At 35.8% G+C, this 25,141-nt stretch overlaps 1 protein-coding gene across 2 annotated transcripts; it reads left to right on the top strand.

Annotated features, from left to right (window-relative positions):
• Positions 1 to 6,948: 6,948 nt before the first annotated feature.
• On the top strand, positions 6,949 to 24,168 carry PPP1R42 (protein phosphatase 1 regulatory subunit 42). Of its 2 annotated transcripts, XM_037380850.1 has the most exons (9): positions 6,949 to 7,052; positions 8,442 to 8,641; positions 10,873 to 11,039; positions 11,482 to 11,620; positions 13,784 to 13,900; positions 19,776 to 19,893; positions 20,992 to 21,120; positions 22,384 to 22,536; positions 22,996 to 24,168. In XM_037380850.1, the coding sequence occupies exons 2-9, from the start codon at positions 8,513 to 8,515 to the stop codon at positions 23,058 to 23,060; spliced, it is 1,017 nt and encodes a 338-aa protein (XP_037236747.1). In that variant the 5' UTR covers positions 6,949 to 7,052; positions 8,442 to 8,512; the 3' UTR covers positions 23,061 to 24,168. The 2 variants fall into 2 exon arrangements, with proteins under 2 accessions (XP_037236747.1, XP_037236746.1); XM_037380849.1 differs by lacking the exon at positions 22,996 to 24,168 and having other exon boundaries at positions 22,384 to 22,709.
• Positions 24,169 to 25,141: the final 973 nt, after the last annotated feature.

Here is a 25,141-nt window from a genome sequence, read left to right on the forward strand (position 1 = left end):
GAGATACTCAGTTCTCTTAGTCTTGGGGGCTTCATCTGATGGATGTGCCAGTTTCGAAGAGCAGTTTACCTCAATGATACTGACTGTATTTTGTGATGTATTGCCATACTTTTGGGACAGTAAAGTCAAGTGCAAAATACTGTGCTGTCTATAACAAAATTCAGGCTTGGGTTGTCTTTATAATTCAATACAATGTCTAGCAAAAAATTGTATTGTATTCTGAATATCCAGAATAACGCACAGAGAATAGCAACTCAATTATAGGACAAACTTTTAAAAAATAAACACATTGGAGGACAAACATTGAATTGCAGTGACTGTAGGGAAGGATGTTTTGCTCTCTACAGGCTATGCACTGGAGAAAGAGATGGTTTCAGACCTAGTGCATGAATGCTGAGGTGCAGATGTAGAACTTATGCATGCACAATTATTCATTGATCTTGCATATGCCTGCACTGTATCTGACTGCCACATATATATAAACTGAATTATTTCTGAATTATTTTAAAAGTAACTAATGGCAATATAAACATTTCAAATTTATATGTATATGGTATATCTGAGGTATCTGAACGTATAAAGTGGGAGTACTTCTACTTCTCAGATTTTATATGCAGACAAGATACTTAAAGTAGTGAAATTTTGCTTTGAAGTCCCCCATAAACAATTAATTACCCTACTGCACAGATACATTCTTAAGTAATCTATGACATGTAACAACTTCACTGTGGTTGCATTTGCTTTAGCAATGTTTTTGGATAGTGTTTATCAAAACTGTAAAAGCTAAATTAGGTGATCAGGCTATTAGGGTCAATTTTTTTCTAAATAATTCTGCATTCAGCAGTCCCCATTTGTACCACTAAGCACCAGATTTTCAGAAACTCAGCACTTATTCAGAGGGAAAATGGGAGTTACTAGATGTTAAATGTTTCCCTAGGTGTCTCACATTGGGTATCTACTGAAGACTGAGCCTTTCTGCTTAGAATTTGCCCTAATTGGGAGTTTTAAGCAATAATCTCAACATGCTGAAGAAAGTCAAACTTTAGAAAACATTTCAGTCCCAAAAACTCTCTCTGCCACCATTAAAAACCAGTATCTGGACTCTGTTACAAACTCTGTAATCTTTACTCTTACAAGCAGCCTTTGAACAACCTTGCTGAAGTCAAGAAATATTTTTGCTTTAGAAAAAGCTAATTAAAAAAGCTAACCTTAATCTTTTGCTTTTGAGCAGCGTCACAAGTTCTTCAGTCATCCCTTACCTCACATACACACCAGGCCAGAAGAAATATTCCTTGAGCTTTTCATAAATTATTTTTGATTCTGGAATAACAGGCAGCTGTGAGCTGCCTGCAACAGCTCTGTTCACCATCTATCTTTGATATTCCCCGGAAAATTCCCCTTACTCCACAATGTCTCTGTTCAGACACTATTCTACAAGGAACTCTCTTGTTTTCCTTGGCTTCGGTTTGTGCACATGAGCTCAGATTAAATAGAATGAGTTCTTTTAAACTTGCTATTTAGTAAATGAAGCATAATTTTCTTGCATTTCTATCACTTGTGCCTTTATAAAGCTTCAGCTGCCTCTGGTTTTGGATATTTTGGTTCTACCTTAACCTGTCTAGTGCTTTATGAAACTTCAGTGCAGCCAGCTATTCCTGCAGATAAGTAACTTTAGGAGGTACAAGGTTGCCATTAAGTTGGGTACTGGAGCACTCCTGCACAGGGTAGTAGCACGTGGTCCCAAGGCATACAGTGTTTCTATAGCACTCCTCCATTTATTGTAAACTGTAACAGCAGTTGATTATTTGATGTTGATTATTAAAAATGTAGGAATCCAAGATTTAAAGCTAATTGTTGACATGTTACTGTTTCATTTATAAGGTTAAAAATATACTAAATAGAATTAAACATTATCTTACTTATTTTCTCCCCTTTGCTAAATTTTGGAGATTTTTTTTTTTTTATTTTAGGTCAGTATTTTACAATAAGCTTGGGATGTTACTTTCTCTTTGATAAACATACTATTTATCTTACCTGTTTTTATTGCTGTTCCCCAAAAAGGCCAAATCAGAATTGAACTCTCATTATGCAGCTAACATGTACTTAATTTGTTTATATACAATATTTAATGCATTTATTGAAATCCCAATATACAAGATTTTGTATATCATGCCATAAACTAGGTTAAGATAAAATGGTAAAACCAAATACTTTCGAAAGTATGAAACCAGACAGAATTTCAATACTACAGAGTTGAGCTAGCATCATTTTAAGGGTCCAAGTCCCTAAGAGGTGAAAACTGTTAAAATATGAGGTGATAATACATAAGATTAATTGCATGCCCATAGAATTTTTTTCTTGTGTCAAGTCTTGAAGAACTGACATCAGAGAGTCTCCAGTTGTTTGAAGGATTTTTCTGGAGTTAAAAACAATTACGCTAAACCTTTAAGGAATTAATGAAGTATCTTGTTCCTCAGGGTGTATTTTTTATGAGCTGCAGTTTTCCTTTTCAGAGCCTAGGAATAATATCCACAAGGAAATATGTAATTTAGGAAAGTTAATTCTGACCCTCAGATGAAACTTCTAACATACGAAATATTTGCTGTGACGTTTGGTTTGTTTTTAATTATGAAAAATTGCTTCACACAGGGCTTTCTGAAAACTACAGTATTCTGGGAAGTAGCATGGTCCAGTGGATAGGTCACAGAATTGCATCTCAGGAGAATTCAGTTTTCTTCCTGACTTTTCACAAACCAGGAGTGCGTAAACTTTAGCAAGGCATTTTTTCCAGAGCTAGTGTCCATTTTGTTCTATGAAATAATAAGATCGATCCTTAGCCTTTTAAAAATACAGATGAAAAAGGATATGTAAGTATTAACATTTTTATGTACAAAAGGTTATTGTTACATCTCCAGTTTTTCAGACGTTACCACTTTAAATAACTTCTTAATAACATTAATAAAAAATTCTTAGTAACACTGTTAGCAAAGAATGTTTGCTGTTTTGCATAGTTTGTCTGTTTAGATCATCACAGCTAGGAAATACAGGCCTAAGCCCTTTGAGAGGATTATAAATATATTGTTTTAGGAACCCTTCATTTTCAACTGAAACATGCATTCAAATCCTATGTAATTTGTCCATCATTTCCTGTGACAATTTCTGTTTGTTTAAGACCCAATTACCTTAGGGCTTGTGTATAACTGCAGTGGCATTACTTTATTATAAAAGGAAATTAATGTGCCTGCAACTACCAGCATGCAATCTTTAGTAATTACAACCATCTGAACTTTCTTTTCCAGCTGAAGACAAGTTGCATTCACTTACTATATCATTTGAGGTTGGAATTAAGCTTGTATTTTTAATATGTTTCTAAGGGAGGCATTTTCAGTCTGAGTTCCACAAAGCTGGAGATACAACTGAAGAAACCTAGAGGTACTAAAAAGGCACTTACTCTACCAACTTAAACAAGACATACGTATGTATTCTATATGGTGATACAAACTCCATACTAGCTCCTCATTATACCAAGATTTTGTGGAACATTTTCCTTTTCCACTTTAAAAATTCTTACAACTAGGTAAAATTCTGAAAGTGGCAAAAATAGTTTAACATAAATATTTATGTAAAACATCTGCCAGGGACAAATAACATGTAAACAACATTTTACATCTATTTAGGAACAAAGGATGACTGTGTGAATACTTGGATTTGTTCTCTATATAGTGTTTGACAAAATGATGCTGAGATACCAGTACGTCATTTGACTGTTTCTGAGTAATAGTAGCATATAATAATTTTTACTTTGTCTTCTTGGTTCATCTGTCAAACGTCATTACAATATTTGGAAAGCTGTTATTTTCTCTGTGGTGAAAATCTTAAAAGTGTGGTTTGAATTATTTCTTATTACTCATCTTGGGAGACAATCTTGCATTTCTCAAATCAGCATTGTAGTCTCTGCTGTAACTGTTCAGGTCCTGCTTTAGCCCCTCCCTCAAATGAAGACGCTAGGCTAGGAATCCTTTTTTTCTGACCAGTTGGTGAATTTTTAGAAAACAGTATTTATTAACATCCTATACCTGTCCCTTTTGGCAGTTCTAGCCAGAGTTGGCTTGACAGGTTTAAAAGTTAGTAGAGAATATATGCATAGGCATCATGCCGTTAAGAAACCAGACCAACAATGCCAGACTTAACGGATTACAGCTTTATTTTTCAGACAAATACATTTCAGTACAACTCTCTGCAAGTTTATTGAAATTAAAGCACTACTTGCCCTGCGCTGTTTTTGAGAACCTTGCATTTGCTACCTTTGAAAACATAAAAACCTAAACAAATTTAAATTCAGTGGAAAACTGTTTCAGACATATTCTACATATTAAAACAACTATAATGAAGCAACTGTGTTGATTCCATTTTATATAGCTGTCTAGCCACAGAAGAGGAAGGAAAGAGATACTTGGGAAAAAATCTGACTGAATAAAAAGTTTGAAACTTGACCCTGAAAAAGTCTGTCAGAAATCATTAGGCTTAAATTTAATTTTTTACAATTAGAAGTGTATCTTCTAAAACATTTGTTTTATTATATGACACACCCCATATTTAGAATCCATATATGCAGAAATAGCTCTACGCAAAATGCATGGTAGTGCTTTTGCAAGGGAGGCTTTTCAGGTGTTTTATGTCCTTAGGAGTAAACTTCAGTGTTCCAGTCTGGAACTGTATGAAATATAGCCATCAATGATTTTACACAGGTATTTCCAAAAGCTTTTTTGAAGTCAAGGGCTTTTTGTACTCAGCCAAATTACCGCCATCCTGGAGAGTAACAGATGATTGTTTAATACTCTGTGCCAGTAGATGAGAATCCTATTTCAAATCTTAATTAATAAATACTCTCTCTGAAACTTCTCATAGCTTTTTCTGCCTGTAAATCAAATTACTAACAGACAGCCCTAGACACCTGCAAAATCTACAGCCATGAGGGAGAACAAACTAAGTCCAAAATTAACTTTCAGAATATTAACATACTTTTTCTACAGAAACATTTCCCAGAACAAGCAGCTCCAGGGCATGCTCCGTTTGGATTCCACCACAGAAATAAGCACATCTTATGATCTTTCGTATCCTCAGAGAGAAGGATATAGGAAATTTGAGGTTGAAAGGATGGGACTCTTTATACCTTGTCTGCATTTCTAACAAAGGTTGAAGTGGAACACATATGCTCCTAACAAAATTTTGTGTCATGTTTACCATAAAAGAAATAAAGTCCTAATCCTGGTTTCATTGGAAGCAATGTATTTTGTCACTGACCAGCTGGTACACTTTTATGTTTCAACACAGCAAGTACATAACATGTATAACTTCCTGACTTCAGTGAGTTATTCATATGCTTAATTGATAGAATCACAGAATAGTAGATGTGGGAAGGGACCTCTGGAGGTCATCTGGTCCAACATATCCACTCACGGAGGGCTCCCTAGAGCTGGTTGGTCAGAACTATGTCCAGACAACTTTTGAACATCTCCAAGGATGGAGACTCCACAATCTCCCTGGGTAACCTGTGCCAGTGCTTGGTCACACTGACAGTGAAAAAGTGTTTCCTGATGTTCAGAGGGAACCTCCTGTGTTTTCAGTTCGTGCCTGTTGCCTCTGGTACTGTCACTGGGCACCACTAAAAAAAGCCTGGGTCTATCCTCTTTGCACCCTCCCATCCAGGATTTATATACATTGATGAGATCCTCCTGACTCTTCTCTTCTCCAGGCTGAACAGTCCCAGCTCTCTCAGCTTCTCCTCAAAAGAGAGATGCAGCAGTCCCTTCAGCCCAGAACTGGACAGAGCACTCCAGGTGTGGCCTCACCAGCGCTGAATAAGGAGGCAGGATAACCTCCTTCCACAACTGGCAATATTCCTCTAATGCAGCCCAGGATACTATTTGCTTTCTTCGCAGCATGGGCACATTGCTGGCTCATGTTCAATTTGGTGTCCACCAAGACCCCCAGGTCCTTTTCTGCCAAGCTGCTTTCCAGCTGGTCAGCCCCCAGCCTGTGCTGGTGCCCGGGGTGGTTCCTCCCCAGAGGCAGGGCATTGTGTTGAACTTCAGGGCCCTGATGACCCATTTCTCCAGCCTGTCAAGGTCCCGCTGGATGGCAGCACGACCCTCTGGTGTATCAGCCACTCCTCCCACTGATGTGTCAACAGCAATTCATTCATTCATTTAAAAAGGCACCAAAAAGTTTGATACAGTATTGATTTAAAAAAAAATCACAACAAAAACAAACCCCAAACAGGACTATTTTATCATTGCAAAAATTAACAAACCTTTTTTTAATAAACATTGCTGTTAAATACAGCATCAAATTTGTTGAAATACTAACACTTCTAAGCATGGGGGAACTGAACCACCTAATTTCGGTTTTTCCAGTAATTTACAGTCACAAAAATGTATCACATGCAAGAAGCATGGAAAATCTGCAGATAAACAGAATTTCAGAACACATATTATTTAGACGTTAGTAAGGCAATGAATTTTTTGTAGGGGAGATGTTCAAAATTCATTTGCATTAGCAGGTTTCAGTTTTCTTTTGGAAAATTCCCCTGCATTTCCTCTCCTACAGACTCCTGAGGTGGGCCCCGACCTGCTGCACAGCAACACCCTTTTGCCTCAGAGGCACAGGGAGGCCCCTAACTGCAGGCTAACAAGCAACACCCATCCCCCACCCCTGCTGACCCTCGCGGGCACATAAGGGGTCTGCCAGGGGAGGCACGGCCACCAGCAAGCCGGAGCAGCCCCCAACCCCACGGTCCCTCCGGCGCTGCCCGCAGCCACGGCCTCGACGGCGCCGAAGCCCGCCGCCCCCGCGCGCCCGGCCCACGCGACGCCCTGCGCGGGCCGGAGCTGCGCAGGCGCAATCGCCCGTCCGTCCCCCGGCCGGGTGCTCTCTCCTCAGCGCTGATTGGGCGGGAAGGGCGCGCGCCGGCTGCCTTGCGTCTCTGCGACTGTTGGTGTGTGGTTGCCACGGCAATCGGTGCGGCTCCGCCCGGCGGCCGCGGCCGGGAGGTGAGGGGAGAGCGGGGCTGCGGCAGGGACGGACGTGGGGAGCGGGTCCTGTCCCCTGCCTGTCCCTCTCCGCTTATGGGCAGGGACATCAAAGCAGCCTTCCCGTGGGGTGTGCTGGGTGGCGGGTGGCCCTTGTCGTCGTCAGGCCTTCTGCTGCCGGGGGGCGGGGGGGAGGGGCCGGCAGTGTGAAGCCCAAGGGCTCTGGGCGCTGGGGGACCGGAGGGGACCCGCCTCGTGCAAAGCCCCGCGCTGGCAGCCTGGCTTTGCCTTTACTGTTACTGCTTGTTTTGGAAGGTGGTCTAGGAAAGGGCTCTGAAAGGTATTTTTATTCGAAAAGCAAGAAGGAAACACACTTCTCAGTTGATTTTTTTTTTTTTAATCAGCTTTCCTTCTTCCCCCACCTTTAAAAAAAGGCAAAAATAAATCCCACATGGGTAAGGGGGAACTACTGAGCTCAGCTTTGCGTAGTAAGTAAGGAAGTTTCTTCTGTCTTCACAGTTCCAATCTTTGCTTTTCCTCGGTTTCTCATAAATGTAATGCTGGCAAGGAGGATTCACTGTCATGTGGCTGCATGAGCTTTAGTATTGGGATGCTTTTTGCTGTCTCCTCGGTTTTGATATACTGATGTGGGGGCATTGTGTATTGGCTAAAATACATCATGTACATGGTATTATGTACTGGCAAAAAAAGCAGCCTTTTTATTATGAGTTGTTAAGTTATATTTGTTAGGGTATTTTTATCCCCAGAACATTTATACATCCAGTTTGAAAAAAGGTGTATTGCCTTCTTCCCTCCCCCCCTCTTTTCAGTTTATAAGCTTACTTGGAACAATGGCCAGAGTTTTAAAAAAAAGTTGGTATTGTTCTGAGAGTCTCTACAGTATGCCTCAGCAAAAAACTCAAGTTTTTCACTGTGCATAAGAAAAGCACATGCAGTTGTGTGCATGACAAAAGTACTATGCAGATGTGTGGAGAGTACTGTAGCTTTATACCCCTTCTCACAGCCTGTAAAACCTGCTATAGAGTGATGTCTTGTCTAAGTAATAATTAATGAGATGCCATTAATTAGTTCTTTATGTGCAAAAATTACTTCTGCTGTGAACCATTGTGCTCGTATTTCTTACAAAAAAGATTAAGACTAGAAATTAAATTCACTTAAGCACAGTGAAACAAATCAAATATAACAATCAGTTTTAAATGTTATTTAATACACTAAAAGTTTGAAAAATGACAGCAAAAAAGGTGTAGGTTTTTATAAGCAGCAAAAATTACACATGTCACTAAGTAAAAAGGGGATTAGTGGGGAAACAGCAGATTTGAAGCATACGTGTAAGCATTGTTGCAGATCCGGGGTATAAGTAGTATAACATTTTCCCTTTTTGTTTTTAAGGCATTTTATAAAACTACTTACAAGACCGCTATCAAAAGAAGCAGTAGAGCAGTTTAGCCTATTACAGAATTATGGTTCGACTAACAATGGACCTAATTGCTAAAAGCATCAGTCACAAGAATCACAGTGAAGAGGACTTTGGACAGTATGTGCGAAAAATAACTCATCTGAATTTATCAGATAAAAATATAAATGCGATTGTAAGATTTTTTTTTCTTTATTCCTTTTATCCTGTCTACTCAAGTGTTTAGTAGTCACTGTTACGATGAGTTGTTTATAATTGCGGAGACAAGCAAAGCCAAGTTTCTATTTTATAACAGCTGTAGCTACATATAGATAGCATTTATATTGACTTGCAATTAAGCCTTAATAATACATCTGTTTGGGAACATGTTTCAGCATTCACCGCTGTTGTTGTGTGGAACACTGCTGGTACATAAAAGTGTTTAAATGGATTTTAAATGTGTGGCATTTGAAATGTGAAAATTTCAGCTGTTAACTTTTAATGTAAAACATCAGAGTGGGTGACTAACTCCAACAGCCTGCAGGGTGTTATTATTATTGACCAAACACTTTTTTTCCTTATGTGGCAAAAATCTTGTTGAAGTATTTTACTTACCTGAAACTGTGGAAATATATATAATCTGTGTATTATCAGTATACTATTTTGCCATTAATTAATTAAAATAGAAAGTCCATATAAGCAATTACACAAGAGAGATGAACCGAGGTGTTAAAGTGAAGTATTTCACAGAACTATTATAGAAATCTGCAGCTTTAAAACCAAATCAAACCAAACAAACAAACACATGAAAAATTTGCTATTTTGATTATTCCGTATGGTTGCTACATTGTAAAAGAGGTTTCAGGAAGTCACCAGAATGGAAATGGTAACTCCACTTTCTTACCTCTTGATCTACTTAAGAAAGAGAATATTTCAAGTTAATCATTTAAACCTGACATTTCTTCTATAGAATACAGCCAGGCTGTTGCCATTGAATCAGTAGGTGCAGGGCTTTGACAGCAGTGCTGTAGCTCTATTGAAATCTAGCTATAGTGTTCTTGGACACTTGAGGTCTGAGGTTAAAAAACAAAGTTCATATTTTCAGCAACAGTTTGAGGTTTTTATTTAAAGTTTTGTATTTATTGATAGTTACCTTTATAATATGCAAATAAAAGATGCAAGGTGGATCAGATTTTATTATTTTTAAAGGAAGTAGTAATGATACTACATACTGTTAAGTGCAACACATTTTATTCTCGTTAATACCATATTTTTTCTAGTCTTGGGAATTTTACAAAGAGTTGTTAACTCACAGCACAATCTTTTCAATCTATCTGTGATTTATTCCTTAGATTTCAGAGGAAGTCTGAGAAAGGAAAAGGGAGTTCAGGAACAGGATATAAGCCCAGTGAGGTTAACAAATTTGGACTGGTGTAGTGGCTTTTTCAAATTAGTCAGGTTAAAATCTACTTCTTTTTTTTTTTTTTTTAAATTGCTCCCTGGGGCTTATTCATGTAAAAAATAATCCATGACCTTTTCATTTTCAAAGACTAAACGTGCAAACTTAACCCAGTCCTCCTTCCTTTGAGTTTAATAATAGGAAATTTATACAGGTTTCAGTAAGTCCTGAGTTAATTCATATCCCCTCAAGATACTGAGCACACTTTGAAACTGCTGAACCCTGAACAACTGAATTGTTGTGTATGGTGGATTTCTGCTTCAAAAGTGTGATTTCAGTCAAGATTAAATAGCTTGTTCTATGTGAACAGATGCATGCAAGCAAACGGGGCTTATTCAGCCCACTCCTAGGAATGTGCACAGCCATAGCAAGTTACTAATCTGATCAGTCCATTTCATTAGGAACTGGTTCATCAGGTGCCATAGAGAAGTTTTACAGAAACCCTCATAAGAACGTGTGACCTTTTAGTTATTTAAGAGGAATACATCCAAAGAAACTTGACATTTGAGTGGAATCCTGGACTCGGAAACGTATCAAAATACATTAAGTGCAAGTTTTTGTATAAATCAGTATTCCTTTGCCAAGAAAGGAATTGGTTTGCATGACACCACTGAGGTTTGATGGAGCCAACTACACTTAACAACTGTGCTTTTCTGAAGTCCATCTGATGAAGGCAGGGAAGAGAAGAAGAGAATGAAGTCTCATAGGATGTGATGTACCTGCTGATGATGGCTGTAGTCCTCGGCTTCTGTATGGCAGAATAGTAATGACAGATTTCAGTCATAAATGTGATGATTCCAGGCACTAACTCAGCTTTCTTAGGAAGAATAGTTGTCAAAAGTGTTTGTTAAAGGTGAAAGCGTATAAATCATGCAGCAGAACTTAAATACAAAAAAAAAATCAGCCGCTTCCAGAAGCAGGCAGTGAGTGAACTCTGTGTAGCATTAATTTGTTATTGTTTATTTCAGGGTGACCTCTCTTTGTGTAAAAATCTTAGAGTTCTATATTTATATGATAACCACATCAGACAAATCCAGAACTTGGACTTTGCTTCAAATATAACACACCTTTACCTTCAGAACAATTGTATTTCATGTATAGAAAATCTCTCATCACTGAAAAACCTTGAAAAACTGTAAGTTGAAAAGAATACATTTATTTTACTAGTAGAAGAATAATTATACACTAAGAAATTTAAAAATTATATAGCCCATTAAGGTCCTTTCAGCTCTTAAATTTTGCTTTTCAAATAAAAGTAATTGCTCATAATTTTTTTGATGAAGTATTCTATAAGTAACAACATATCATCTTAACATACTTATTTACAATTAAATTATTTTCTTTTTTCAGCCATTTAATAGTAATAATTAATAATAGCAGTAATATATAAAAATGCTAAAAAAACCTTGGATCTGTTAGCTGTATGTTCTACTCATGTGCTAGGTTATTTGCTTTTTCTATTATAGTTTCCAAGTATTATTCAATAATACTTAAAAAAAAAAAGTAATATATTGAGGCCTTGTGTTTGGTTTTATTTTCAAAGGATATTTAAATCTATTTTGTGTTCTGTTCTGCAGGTATTTGGGGGGCAACTGCATCACTGTAGTAGAGGGTTTGGATAAAATAGAAGAAATAAGGGAGTTACATGTTGAAAGTCAACATCTCCCTCTTGGTGAAAAGCTTCTGTTTGATCCCAGATCTCTTAGGTCCCTGGCAGTAAGTACATTTTGAGAATTTCAATGGACTGTTAATCAGTAGATCAGTATTTGTAAGAGAAGTGATCAGGATTTGAACACTGTGTGTTTTCCTTTTCTGCCAATTCTCACAAATTCTACCAAGGGACTCCCATCCCAGTTCTCGTATAAGCAAGGAGTCCAGCACATTCTACTTCTTCGTTTATTTTTGTATGAAGGATGGAAATAAGAACAAAAAGAGAGATTAAGTCAGGAAGTGTGTGGATACCTTATACCAACAGAATGTGAATAAACTGGAAAAAAAAGGGGTAGGAATTTATCACTGTTAGTTATCTTAGTCTACTTAGTAGTGAATTAGTTTGTTGGTATTTCTCTTATTTGATTGTAATGTTAGTTTATTTACTGCCTTTTGAGTTTCTCTAGATAATGCAATGGCAAAAAAAAAGGGGCAAACAGCTTTATTTCTGGATATTAAGAGACAATCAAAAGCATTCAGGTTTAGTTCTGCAGTTTTTCTGTGTTGTGGTATGTTAAGATTTCAGGAAAGTCAGCTTTTGAAGTTTTCTTTCAACATGTTAATTGCTTCCTAAACATCAAATGTATTATTGAAGTGATTAAAAAAAAAATAGGTTTAGTTACTAATAGATATAGTTCTATACTAAAAAAAAAATATGTTGTTGTATCTCCCAAAGCGTAGTCAGGGCTTGATAAGCTTTTTTTGTGAAGATGAACAACTTGCTGAAAAGTGAGTTCTTCTGTTTGTGTGTATATCATAAATATTTGACCTAGCTCTAACTCCTGGTCTGAGATTAAGTAATTGAAGACATGCATTGCCACTTTCATTGAATAGATAGAAGCCATTCCTGTGAGAGCACTTTTACTTTGTTCCTTCTATATTGGAGAAATTACAGTAGTTGAGGGACGTTATATAACTATAATATTTGCAGGATGATAACCCACATACTTCAGTGTTTTTCAGCATCCTGGCCTAGAGTCACTAGCATTTTGTTCTTTTTGGCTTTTATTTAAGGTCTTTTGGTATGGGTTTTCTTTTGTTTAGTTTTGTAAGAAATACTTTGCATTCTTGACCATGTAACATCTTTGTGGAAAGTACATGTAAAAGCATTTTATTTTTATCCATTGAGTGCTAAGTGTTTGGTACATCCTTAAGACAACACTTCTTACTTCATTATCTTCTATCTGTTTCTGGGCTTTTAATGCTGTCAGAGATGGAAGAGCCAAAAAAATGGGACCATATAGCTCTCTGTGTAGCACAAGGGAATGTTTTGATGATGACAATATCATGAATCTTTTGACAGTTTATGCACTGTGTGTATCGGGATGAAACTGGTAATTTCTGTCTGCAATGTAGATCTTGGTCAGATTTTAGAAGGGGGTTGCCCTTCGTATACACACTGCTGAAATAGACATTTTCTAACCGTCTAACGGGATTCACATAAATCCCGTATGTGGTATAATTCTAAACTCTCTAGATAAGGTGTCCTTTTTAATCTTCTAGAGATAAAAGCTTCTTCTTCCTTTTATGTGAAACTACATTAAGTATTTCCTGAGATAAAAAATAAATGTGTTTCAGTTATTTATCTAGAATGTAAAGATCTAACTTGTCTGTTATAAAAGACATTATATGTCTCACAAAACGTGCATTATTTGACTCACTAGTGTTCCAAAAAAGGGGTAAGGAATAGTATACCGAGAGGTTTGTAGGATCAAGCCTTAAAGAAAAACAGCATAGTCCAAGTCCAGCTGTTAAATGAGACAGTGTGGTATCAGATATGGATTTCAGCTCTATGCAGTTCAGATGTAACCTTGGAAAAGGCAGTCATTTTCTGTGTCTATTTCATACTTCAAATGTAGTTAGTGGCACTCACAGAACTCTGTAAAGCATGTAAACATGTTTAGAGAAAACCAAAAATAATGTATTTACTAAGAATTCCTGAAATAATTGAGAAATAATCTTACTTTGCTTTGACAAAAATAAACAGTATTTTAGGACAAGCTGGAAAACCAACATAAAACAATGTGTAAGTTATGTGGTAGTTGTATTTGCATGTTTCTGCTTCATATGCTTGTTCTTCCTTTAAGAGAGTTTTCTGTAAGAATTTACAACTTAACTCATTCATGGCATAAAAAAAATAATTTTCTTTTTCTTCTTTTCTTCCTCCAGAAGTCTTTGTCTGTGTTGAATATCAGCAATAATAACATTGATGAATTAGAAGAACTGGCAGTTTTGGAAAATCTTTCTTATCTTAGAGCAGTTGACAATCAAATTCAACATATGAAGGTACAAAAATAAATATTTGTTCTCTCTAGTATGGGTGATAAGAAATTAGTCAAATTCATCTAAACAGATGAGTAAAAATAAACTTTAATTCTACAGTTACTGAACCTCTAGCTTTCCAATCATGCTGTCTTTTCTCATCCAAAAATTTTGTTGAGATTAAAAATGGAGAACCATTCATCTAGGATGTCCAAATGTCCTTTAATCCTACATAAAGGGGCAATTGTGCATGTATCTATTAACTGAGTAGTAAATGTACGGAAATTATAACTATAGTATAATATGTCCAAAATGTAGAGTTGGCGTGTATGTTTTGGCCATCTGAGTGACAACCAGTGGCTTAATTTGCAAAGATGACATGGCCATTGTTTGTTCATTAACTTGAAACATTTTACCATATTACAGTTTTTAATTCTCTATTTTAATGTAAATAAAAACTGCTGCTTAGTTATCAGATCATCTAGCTGATTTTGCAGCTGTTCTAATATCAAAATAACTTTTTGCCTATTGTTACTGAAGTAGCGTAGAAAGTATTTGTCATGAAAGTATACACCAAATTTCTTTCATAAATTTCTGCTAAGGAAAGACATGACTTCATAAGCAAGAGCTCTATCTTCCACAGCAGCAGCTAAAACAAATGAAATTAAAGTGGTTTTGCTCTTTCTTCTGCAGTAGTGAATGTGGTTCAAATAGAATGTTCTAGGCTTACAATTTCCAGCTTATCTTCTCAAAAAGGAACAGGAGTATTGGCCTTGTCACTTCTCATTATTTTTATAAGTTATGTCAAAAAGTAAAAGACATCATAAAGAGCAGTTAAAAAAATAATTTGTCATGCTAGTAACTGAATATCTGATTTATGTTGAACAGCATGCTGACACTGTCATTGTATGGTGGAGGCATGGAACAAACTTCATGAATGACTGATAAACACTGTTTTAGTATAAGCCATAGGCATTAGTGTTCTGCTTTTTTTGAAATATATATTTTTATTAATAAATACTAAAATGAATCGGTTTAAATCATAACCCAAATCATCAAGACAAAGCCTTGGTTAAAATAAACTCTTTCATTACTAGTTTGCATATACATTCTATTTCTTTAGACAAGTTAACTTTCATTGCTCAGTAATTATTAAAATAACTATTATTCTTAATTCTTAGAACATTTAATATCTTTTACATTAAATTTGGCAGTTCTGTTCACCAATGAGGAGATGCCAGTATTTTGTGTGCATAATCTGTCAATTATCTAGGTCAATGTACTTTATTTGGACTCTTAATTTTTTATAATTTAATCTTAAAAAATGTTGAATGATGCATTTCTTTTTTGCTAGAGGATTATTAATGTATGCTGTTTCAAGCTGTGTTTTGGACTGGCAGTTGTGATTGAATTCCTATCCAAATACAATTCATGTAGCTTTTTGCTGGGTAATTAAAACCATATTGAATGTATTAGTTACATCAAAATAACAGTAAGCTTTTTTAAAATAGGTAGTATTTCCAAAGCTCCCCTTTGAAAAGGATTCATTTTCTCAATAAAACATATTAAAGGGATTTTTTTTGTCTTTTTTCTTCCTTATAAATACACGACTTCAGTTGTGATAACCTTTAAAACAAGATTGTCTTAGCCAAAGAACCTATTATTTTAAGAATGAGGATGCCAGGTCAGAAACAGTGTTTTCAGTGTCTCAAAGGAAAAAGCAGTATCTTCTGAAACAGATTAAGGAAAGGACAAGAAGACTGCATTATTCAGTAACTGTGTATATATTATTTAGTCATTATTAAATTTCATTATTTAATAATCAGAAATACCAAAGTTAATATTTACCCAAATCAATTGGACATTTGGATTTCCATGTTATATGGTCAATTTCTGAAAAATTAGGTGGTTAGCATTTGAGTTAGCTGCTGCCGTCAGTAAACTTGGATCAAGCTCTGCAAAATTTTGTGAGTGACAGTCCCGTGTGTTTTCTAAACTCCCAAATTTTGAAAATATGGAGCAGATAGGGTATTTCTATTCATATCTTTGCAGACCTGCACAATGAATGACCATACCGATTGTATGTCTAACGTACAGTGCAATGCAGCTGAATATCCAACTTCCCAGCTACAATTACTGTGTTTTAGAGGTTACATTTTAGTAGGCTCTGCTTATCAGTAATATAAATTCATATCTAAATTTTAAAAAACTGTTGAAAAAGCAGTAGGCCATGCAAAATATTAAAAGGAAAAAAAGTCAGGTTTAGGTGTATTTAAGGGGATTTGATTTACAGTGAACATCTAGCAGAACAATCTTAAACATCCACTGTTTAAAAAAAAAAAAAAAAAAGCTGTGGGAAGTTTTGAGTATGTTTCAATTTCTTTGCAACCCTGAACTTCATGATTCATGGCTTATGTTATTCTACAATATGATACCTGAAAGGATTTTAGGGGGTATACAATTCTACTACATGTACTTAATTGCGTCTGCTGGCTGAAACTGTACATGCAGCAAAGGCTCTTTCATTCCCACATAAGCTGCCTCCATTCTCCTCCCTCTTGCTGCTCTGCTTTCAAAACTCTGCTGTATACCTCTTCTTCATGCCAAAAGCTCTGTCCCCTGTTTTCCCATTCCTGCTACGCAATCGCTGCCATCAAGAACATCCCCAGGAATGTCTGGCATTGATCAGAGACCATAGTGTGCTGCTTGACAGAGAAGTGTCAGAGAGCTCTGTACCCCAGCTCTGCTTCACCCAGTGGGAAGAGAAGCTGTAGGGGAGCCATCCATGTCTGAGCAGGGCTGGTCAACAGCAGTGACCTGTGTAGCAAAGGTAGATGGCAGCAGGAATAATATGGAACCTTTGAAAATGAGGGAAACCTGAAAGGCATAAGAAATGCATAAAATACAGTCTTCTCATGTAGACTTTTCACACTTTTGTATAATTTATAGCTAAACGTTTGTCTCAGTTTTTTCACATTATTATGAAAGTGCTTACTCCCTCGCTTTTCAACAATGCCATGTTGATTTCAGCATAGTTGAAAATTAGGGCTAGCAAATTCAAGCACATAAGGTTCTGGCTAGTTCAGGGCACTGTCAGCATAATTAACAGACATCAAGGCATATGACCTTGTTTCACATGACTGAAGTTTATATAATGTAGTCTGAACAGTAGACAGAACAAAATTATTTTTCTCAATTCATACAAAATAACTTACTATGACTAGCTACTACATGTAAAAAGCATGTCAGGTCAGTTATCAATAATAGAATTGATTTTTAACAGAATTGGCTTTTCTTTGTTTTCTATTGCTTGCTATTCCATTTATCTTATCGAGCTTCTGATTTACTTTAGTCAGGTTCACAAGGACTTCTAGGCTGCAGTGTATTTGGGTTGGAATACTAAGGCAATTCTTTACAAAGACTATTCCTATTTAAAAAACCCCACAGATATTGCTGTTTACAAAAAGCCAACATATTATTCGTTTATTAATTACTTCAGGTTTTGGGAAGATTATGACTTGTGTGAGTATTTGGATGGATAGAGACAATACAGCTAGAAATACCTATAAAAATCTGTATTTCTTAAGTCTTTAATTTATTCAACCTCTGCCCAGTATTGATTATGACAAGAGGATATCACAAAAGATGAATTCATTCGCTTCAGAATTGAGTCAGGAACAAGAGAAAAATTATAGATTTTCTCAAATAGATTATGACAGGTAATCAAAATGGTGACAAATTGCTGTCTGTAGATGTAGTTAGGGCAGTTGGACTGGACGTTTCCGATAAAAACTGGAGCATACTGGTCAAATACCAATTCTTAAATGGCCATCGTTAATTGGTAAGAATGTTACTGCCAGCACTACAGCTGCTTACTAAGGCACTTGCCCTTCCCCCTCTCCCTCCTCCAATGGAATATAATTTGCTCGTCAGTATTTTGTAGCAGACCTCAAAGTGATAGCATGACATGATCATTTATCAAACGGAGACTGCCCAGAAGAGTGTCTGGTCCCTTTAGTACAGCTTATTGAAAGGCTCGAAGTGAAAGCACTTTATTAGAGACAGGAAGGCAATGAACAACTAGAGCGTATCGAAAGGGTAATCATATTTCAGCACAGGATTAGTGTGCTCTTAGATAAACATACACTGGAGTAAGCATGTTCTGGGTCATTTATCAAGTAAGTAACAGCTAACAAAAATCTACAGGACTCTGTATACATTTATCAAAGTTAAACTGTATACGTTTTATTTCAGTAATAGACAATTTTGTATTGCAAAAGTATTACTAGAAAAAAATCTTCCTAGTGAAATCTAGAACACATTACAGATTTCAATGACAATGCCTGAATGCTCAGGTAAGAATAAATAAATACACTTGCTAAATGCTATTTCTTTTTTAATAAGCCTGGCCTAAAATATTTTCCCCCTAAATTGTTGTGTTTGTGATTAAGTGTTAGCATCTAAATAGTGGGGGTTATCATACTGCTATTCTGATACATGCTGATAAAGCTTTGCTGTGTAATATTATGAGATGTATCAACATTTCTTAACGTGAACTGGTCCTCAGAGTTTCTTGCATTGTTTTATCAGTCTTCCTCCTCACAGAACCAGACTTCTGCTCTCTACTTTTCTAAAAAAAATGTTATCATCACTGGATAGCAATAGGTGATAGATGATATCACCGTCATCATTGATAGACAAAAGATTATATAGTTTGGAGGTGTGAGGCTGTGCTGCCAATTCCTCTTCCATGTGCTTTTTGTAAACATGTATTATATAACCCATAGAATATTCCCAGGAGGATTTTCTACCAAGGGAGTAGAGCCTGTAAAACCAGAATTCCCCCTGCTTGCGCTACCCAGGTGATTTTTTAAATTCAAAGGAGCTATGAGGTATCTACACCACAAGATTCACAAGATACTTCATTATTGGCATCAAGCTACAAAATTCTACAGACTTTGTAGTTCAGAATGTGTCACATCATGATTAGTAGATTTTTTCCAAATTATTACAACTGTAGAACATAAATTCTCTCTTCTCTTGTATTCATACAGATTGTTTTGAATCCCCCCTCAAGCTTTTCACACAAATAAGGAAGCCTGTCAAGAATGACAATTAAGTGAAATTTTGAAAAGAAAGTATTTCAGAAAGTAGAGTATCTGAGTAGAAAGGACCAATCTGTTAAGCTTTGCATCCTTTTAATTTGAATTTATTGTATTTTAAAGACAGAAGAAGTTTTATCTAGGTCATACTGCCCTTGGGTAACCAGACAGAAACCCAGATGGAGAAAGGTATATTTCAAAAATTTCGTTATTCGGGCCAATACTATAACTGACCACCCACAGTTATTTAGGGGGAGATCACTGTTTCTCCTTTAAAATACAGCTTTACATACATAAAAAGCCAGAGGCAGTCTACTGTGTTTTCCATGATTTTTAGCTTTATTTAGTCAGCTCTCTGTGAAGTATTTATTCTTCCACAAATTTTTAAAAATCTAACCAGACACTGATACTGTAAGGGCTCTGTGAGACCATGGGGATGCACTAACAGACATTACATATCAGACAAATTTTTTGGCTGGTAATTCCTCGGCTTTAGGTGCTTATGAGTGGGATTGTAGTGGTAATTTTCCATAGCTGGCATTACTGTATCCTTAAAAATGCATTTTCCAACAGCATCACCATTTCTTCTGTGCAATTATGATACATTCAGGGAATGCTACATATCACTCTATTTGAAAAAGCACATTCTTAATGTGTGTATTGATACATTAATATTCTCACTGAAGTTATTTCTGTGTGCAGGAGTTGGGCCTGGCTGAACGAATCACATTACTATTGATTTTTACTCTGGAGGGGGGGAAATAATCACAAATGTTCTATTCTTGTATCAATTGCAGGATTTGGAGGTTGTATTAAACAAATGGACAAAGCTACGCAGAATGGATCTTGCAGGAAACCCCATCTGCCACAAACCAAAATACAGGGACAGGATTGTAGTACAGTCACGAACTTTAGGTAAAAAATAAAACTAACAGCCAGCCCCAAAACCCATCCATAACCCTCACTGTTTAGAAAAATAACTGATAGATTAATCGTTCCTGAATTGTATGATGTATGTAAACATAACTACTGCCATAGATATTTATGTTAAATTTATTTACAGGTAATGTAGCTAAAACCCCTTATGCAATTAACCCAACAAACAGTGTTGCTTAGCATTTGCTATTAATAGTAGCAATCATTCATGTTACAATAGACAATTTGTGAGATTGCTGTAAGACTGTGACATTTTTGTGTTCATATTCCAGATGTTGTGACACTGATTTTCAAAGATAAATTTAGTCTACTAACCTATCAGCCTGTAGTAGTTGCATAGGCATTTTAGTTGTACAGTTATAGTTGTACAGGTCGTACCTTACTGTGTTTCAATTTGTTATATAACATTTTTCCTTAAAAGCAGTTTACACTTATGTAATGAACATACTTGTTAATCTTAACCTTATTGTGATGCAGTTTTGAGATAATTTTAGCATACGAGGAAGCAACTTAGTCTTCTATATGTAAGTATTTATACTGTAGAAACAAGTAAAAAATATGCACAATTTTTACTTTTTGGGATAAAGGTGGCAATTACCTTAAAACTTGTAATTACAGAATTTGTTTTTCTTTTTTCTGAGAGTACAAAATATTGGTCAGTATGAAAAAGGAAAACCCTGTCTGCACAATGAAAATAACAGTGCCTTAGGACAGTTCTAACACAACCTAAATTTGTGGCCAAATTAGGTATTTCGTTTGGTCTGACTCAAAAATGAAGATGCAACCAAGGAAACAGAGCATAAGTTTTACGTCACCTATGCAACTAAAGTTAACCTTAAAGAGCCAAATCTGTCTGTCTGCCTTCATGATCAGTAGGATTCCTTGATTGCCAAGACGTGCAGTTTCTCTCTCTTAAGCTGTATAGTTTGGGGGGTGGGGTGGGGGGGGTGTACCAAAAGACTAAAAAGAGCAAAAAAGATTTGAAGAAAGCAAATGTAGAACCAGTATGCATTACATACAGCTTTGTACAGCCTTTTAGTTAACTTCAGGTATCACAGAAAGTATTCTCTTTGACAGAATCCCTTGACGGGAAGGAAATTAAAGAAATGGAAAGACAGTTCCTAATGAATTGGAAAGCCTCCAAAGCTGCCAGGAAAAAAAACAAAGAAAGAATGACAAATGAACACACAGCAGATCTACATTTTTGTAAGCAAACTAATTACTTCATGCTTATTTGCAACATTATGGAAACAAGAAAATGGCAGCCAACAGTAAATACACTAAGAATGAGACTTGTACTGGTGGTGAGACCAAAACACAGGAGTAGAAAATGAACTTTTTCAATATAAAATTTAATCTTAGCACTCGCTCATGTGGTGGTTTTTCCTCCCATCCCAATCTCCCAGAGTTACGGAAAGAAGTAGCTAGTACATTTTGAACGTTTGTAAGTACTCATGATTACTTTCCACATTTAAAAAGAAAAAAAATTGTTGAGCATTCTAGAATAAATATGCATGAAATACATCAGACTTGTAAAATCTATTTGTTGATACTTATTTGATGTGTAAGTTGCCAGTCCTCGTAAAGGCCTTCACAAGATACATGTCTAGCAGAAGTAAAAAACTTTAAACTTGGAAAGGAAAAAACAAAGCCTTGGAGGAAAAAAAGCCTGAAACCTAGAAAAAAGGCAACATGTTGTTGAAGCAAGAAAAAAAGTTAGCTTTGAAACTCAAACAAAACCTGAAATAAACTTGGAATTTTTTAAAAAATGGTGGCCTGGGGATGGTTGTTACTATAGAGTAGGTGGCAGATTAAAACATAGATGACTTAACAGTACGTCTTGCCATCTTGCAGGATTTGGAAACAGATGTTGGACTTTGAATTACTCAGAATGGTTTGAATGACCACATTTATAAAATAAAATTGGTGGCAGTTACATTGTTGTTTTCAGAAGATAAATTGTGATATGTAAATTGGGGAAGAAACTATGTTCTTTATAGCCATACTATCTCAAATTGTTAATTCATGAAATCTCATGGTTATTTTTGAAGGCATGAAGTGAAAAGCACTCAATGTGTCAGCCTCAGCCCCAACAAAGCTGCAGTCTGCTCAGTGTTTGGAAGCCATATGCAAATTGCAATGGTTCTGAAAGTAATATTCTGTCTTCTGAATAACTACGGATATAAGGAGGTGCTATGCAATTGAATTTACTCCCTTCCAAATAACTCTACCTGAATGGGAATACCTGCTTTAATATTCACTTTCATCAGTGTTTGCAGCACTTCCCGTAATTTCATACAAAGTTTTCCATTCTCAAGTATCAAACTTGAGGCATTTTACCCTAAGGGTTATTACAGTGTTTTCTATAACAAGGTATATTGGAACCTGTGATCAATCATACTGAATATCAAAATAGATACGGTTTGACTTGGGATATTGAATTAATCCTTTTTTCTTTGTTTTCTGCAGCTGACTTTGAAACATCTTACCCTATTCTTCCCTTTCACTACAGTGACTTTGTGAAAGAAAAACCACATTTTTTAGTTTTGTCTGAGATGCACAAAGTTAAAAGAAAACCTCTGCCAAGAATCCTGGGGAAAAAAAGGTTAGATGAAAACTCAGGTATGTTCCTCAGACATCTTCCTCTTGAGTTCTCTTGGTTATTGCTTGTACATACAGCTCTTACTGATTCAGTTAGAAAACGAGTATATGAAGGTAGAATTTAATCTGAGATCAGTTTCAGGCTTTTTTTTAGCCATGTTCTATTTATTGTTTTTATTTCTTTGCAAGACAGGATAATAGATTTCAGTTTCTGGTTATAAATCAGTAGACTAGCTAATAGCAAGAACTTTCCTCCAGCGTTAGTATTTTCTGTCATATGCATTTGATTGTAATCTTCCTCAAAGGTAAAATAATAGTGAAGTTATTTCTTGGCAGTACAGTTACTGTCAACAACATTGGTGAAGGCTGATCCCATGCATGCAGCAATACGCAGGATAAGCAATCGCTTTTCATCATTATAGCTTACTTCCAACAGACATGTTTCAGCATATTATATACTTGATTATCATTTTCTTGTAGCATCAGCTCAAGGTCATCAAGATGATCAAGAAAGAAAATCACATAAGCAGCTTTGTGAACCGTAATGCAACTGTTTGGGGAAATAAAATCTGCCCATAGGGATCTGCAGTTTGGGACTTACAGTTTTTCCAGCTTTACCTGTAGTAATGGTTTAGTTCAGTATTTGGGACCTAGTATCACTGCTTCCACATTTTTAATGCTACTTTTAATCTCACTGTTTTATTATTTATCAGCTGTACTGGCCAATAAAAAAATCATCATTTATGCAATGCTGTAGATAAAATAAATAAATAGATTCAACTGCTACAGGTATTCTTTTGTAACTGAATTACTAAATGCAGTGTTTTATTTTACATTCATCTCGGAATTTATTAGTATGTTTGAAAATTTAACTGAGCAACATTTAATACTATTCATTCTTGACAGCTTCCCACTTTCCACTCCATCAGCTCTGTTCCTTGTGATTATTTGTTCTGATTAAAAATAGCTGCCTTTCCCTTTGAAAGGGAAGAAGTATTACAAATCCCAAAGCTGCTGTCTTCCAAAGTGTCATTTTTGTTCTTCATATGACAATGTATATATTCTGGTATAAAAAGAAAATTAACTCATCATATATGTACCCATTCTTGATTTTTTTTCCCTGCATATAACAGTGGAGAAGTTTAAAAACAAGAACTGCAGGAACAATGCACTAGTTACCACAAAATAGTACTACTGCGTGATTATTTTCCAGTGAATGGTCAAGGCTTGTGAAATTTAGAGGTGTACAGGCTAATACTCATGCCATACAAATACTTTTTTTTTTTCTTTTAATTCCACTGTAAAATTAGTTTGTCCACATGCTCAGTGTTCTGTCAGCTTGCAGTTCATCTTTATTAGCATTCTGTCTTTTGGGCCAGGCTGAATAAAACTATGGTTTTCATTTGCTATTCCCTTTAGTCCTAATAAAGGATGGAACATGCATGTACAGCACCTCCCAGAAAGATGTTTTCTTCATTTTAAGAACTTCTACTATCTCTGTGGAGATAAAGCATTCTGATTCTACTCTACTATGTTAAAAAGCTGTCCAGTTGTTGAGCTGCTTTGCTTGACAAAAGTTTTCCTAGTATTACAAAGCTGGAGTACAATCCTGGCCCTGTTGAAATCCCTTTTGACCCTAGAAAGGCAAAGATTGCATCTTCCGTACTTGATTGGAAGAAAATGTCTATATTTTTTATTAATTTACATTTGCAAATTAAACAATTTGGGTTTGTTTCTTTTTTTTTTTTTTACTATTAGTCTAGAAGATTTTTCTCTGATTTATATAAAGGCTAGAATAAACTACAATCAGATGACATGCATTTAATATTTTTGAAAAACTTGTAAGTGGGACTTTTATCTTGGATGCTGAAGGTTGCTGTACGTTACAATTTCATGTGTAATCACTGCTCTTGAGACTTACTCTAATCTTGTTACTAGTGGAATTCCATGGAAACCAGAGAGTCTTGGGAATTAGTTAAAGGTTTGTGAATTCTTTAAAAAGGTTTTTTTTGGGGAAAAAAAAACCCCTCAAAATACAAAAATATTCATTTTCAGAGTATATGCTGATATGAAATAATGACAAATCACAGTATTCCCTTGCCAGATCCAGTAATTAGGGATATGCATTAATGTGCCTATATGTAAAGCGAGGAAATTTTGTCAAACTGAACAAATACCTGTATTGTTTAATTGAAATTCAGTATAGGACTAAAGAAATTAGTGAATTTTAATCCTACCTTCTGTGTTAGCCAAATAAATTATTCCAACAGATGTTTCCTCTTTCCCTATACATGCTAGGTGATGTTTGACCTTGGCAACTTAAAAACAGGCATTAAATACCTTTTTAACCTACATCTAAGATCCACTGAGGATTACATACAGCTTGAACAATGAAAAATGCCAGTTATTACTAGATTACTAAAATATGTCATTAATCTTTCTGTTTTGATGATATAAAAACAATAGCAATTTTATATTGGATTATAAGTTAGTTTTGAACATTTTGAGTTATGGATATTGGCAGGAAGTAATTTAAAGAAAACAAATCACTTAACTATTTTAAAGATACTTAATACCTTCCAATGGGATACACTATTATTAATTTTCCCTGAGTAGAGAAGTTGTT

This window comes from Falco rusticolus, chromosome 3, assembly GCF_015220075.1.
Source record: "Falco rusticolus isolate bFalRus1 chromosome 3, bFalRus1.pri, whole genome shotgun sequence".
NCBI lineage: Eukaryota > Metazoa > Chordata > Aves > Falconiformes > Falconidae > Falco > Falco rusticolus.

Excerpts from the sequence above, each read along its gene's own strand:
- PPP1R42 (XM_037380849.1), top strand. The coding sequence starts at position 8,513 with ATGGTTCGACTAACAATGGACCTAATTGCTAAAAGCATCAGTCACAAG. Across the intron at positions 11,040-11,481 it reads CTGAAAAACCTTGAAAAACT|GTATTTGGGGGGCAACTGCA; the intron begins GTAAGTTGAAAA and ends TCTGTTCTGCAG. Across the intron at positions 11,621-13,783 it reads GATCTCTTAGGTCCCTGGCA|AAGTCTTTGTCTGTGTTGAA; the intron begins GTAAGTACATTT and ends TTCTTCCTCCAG.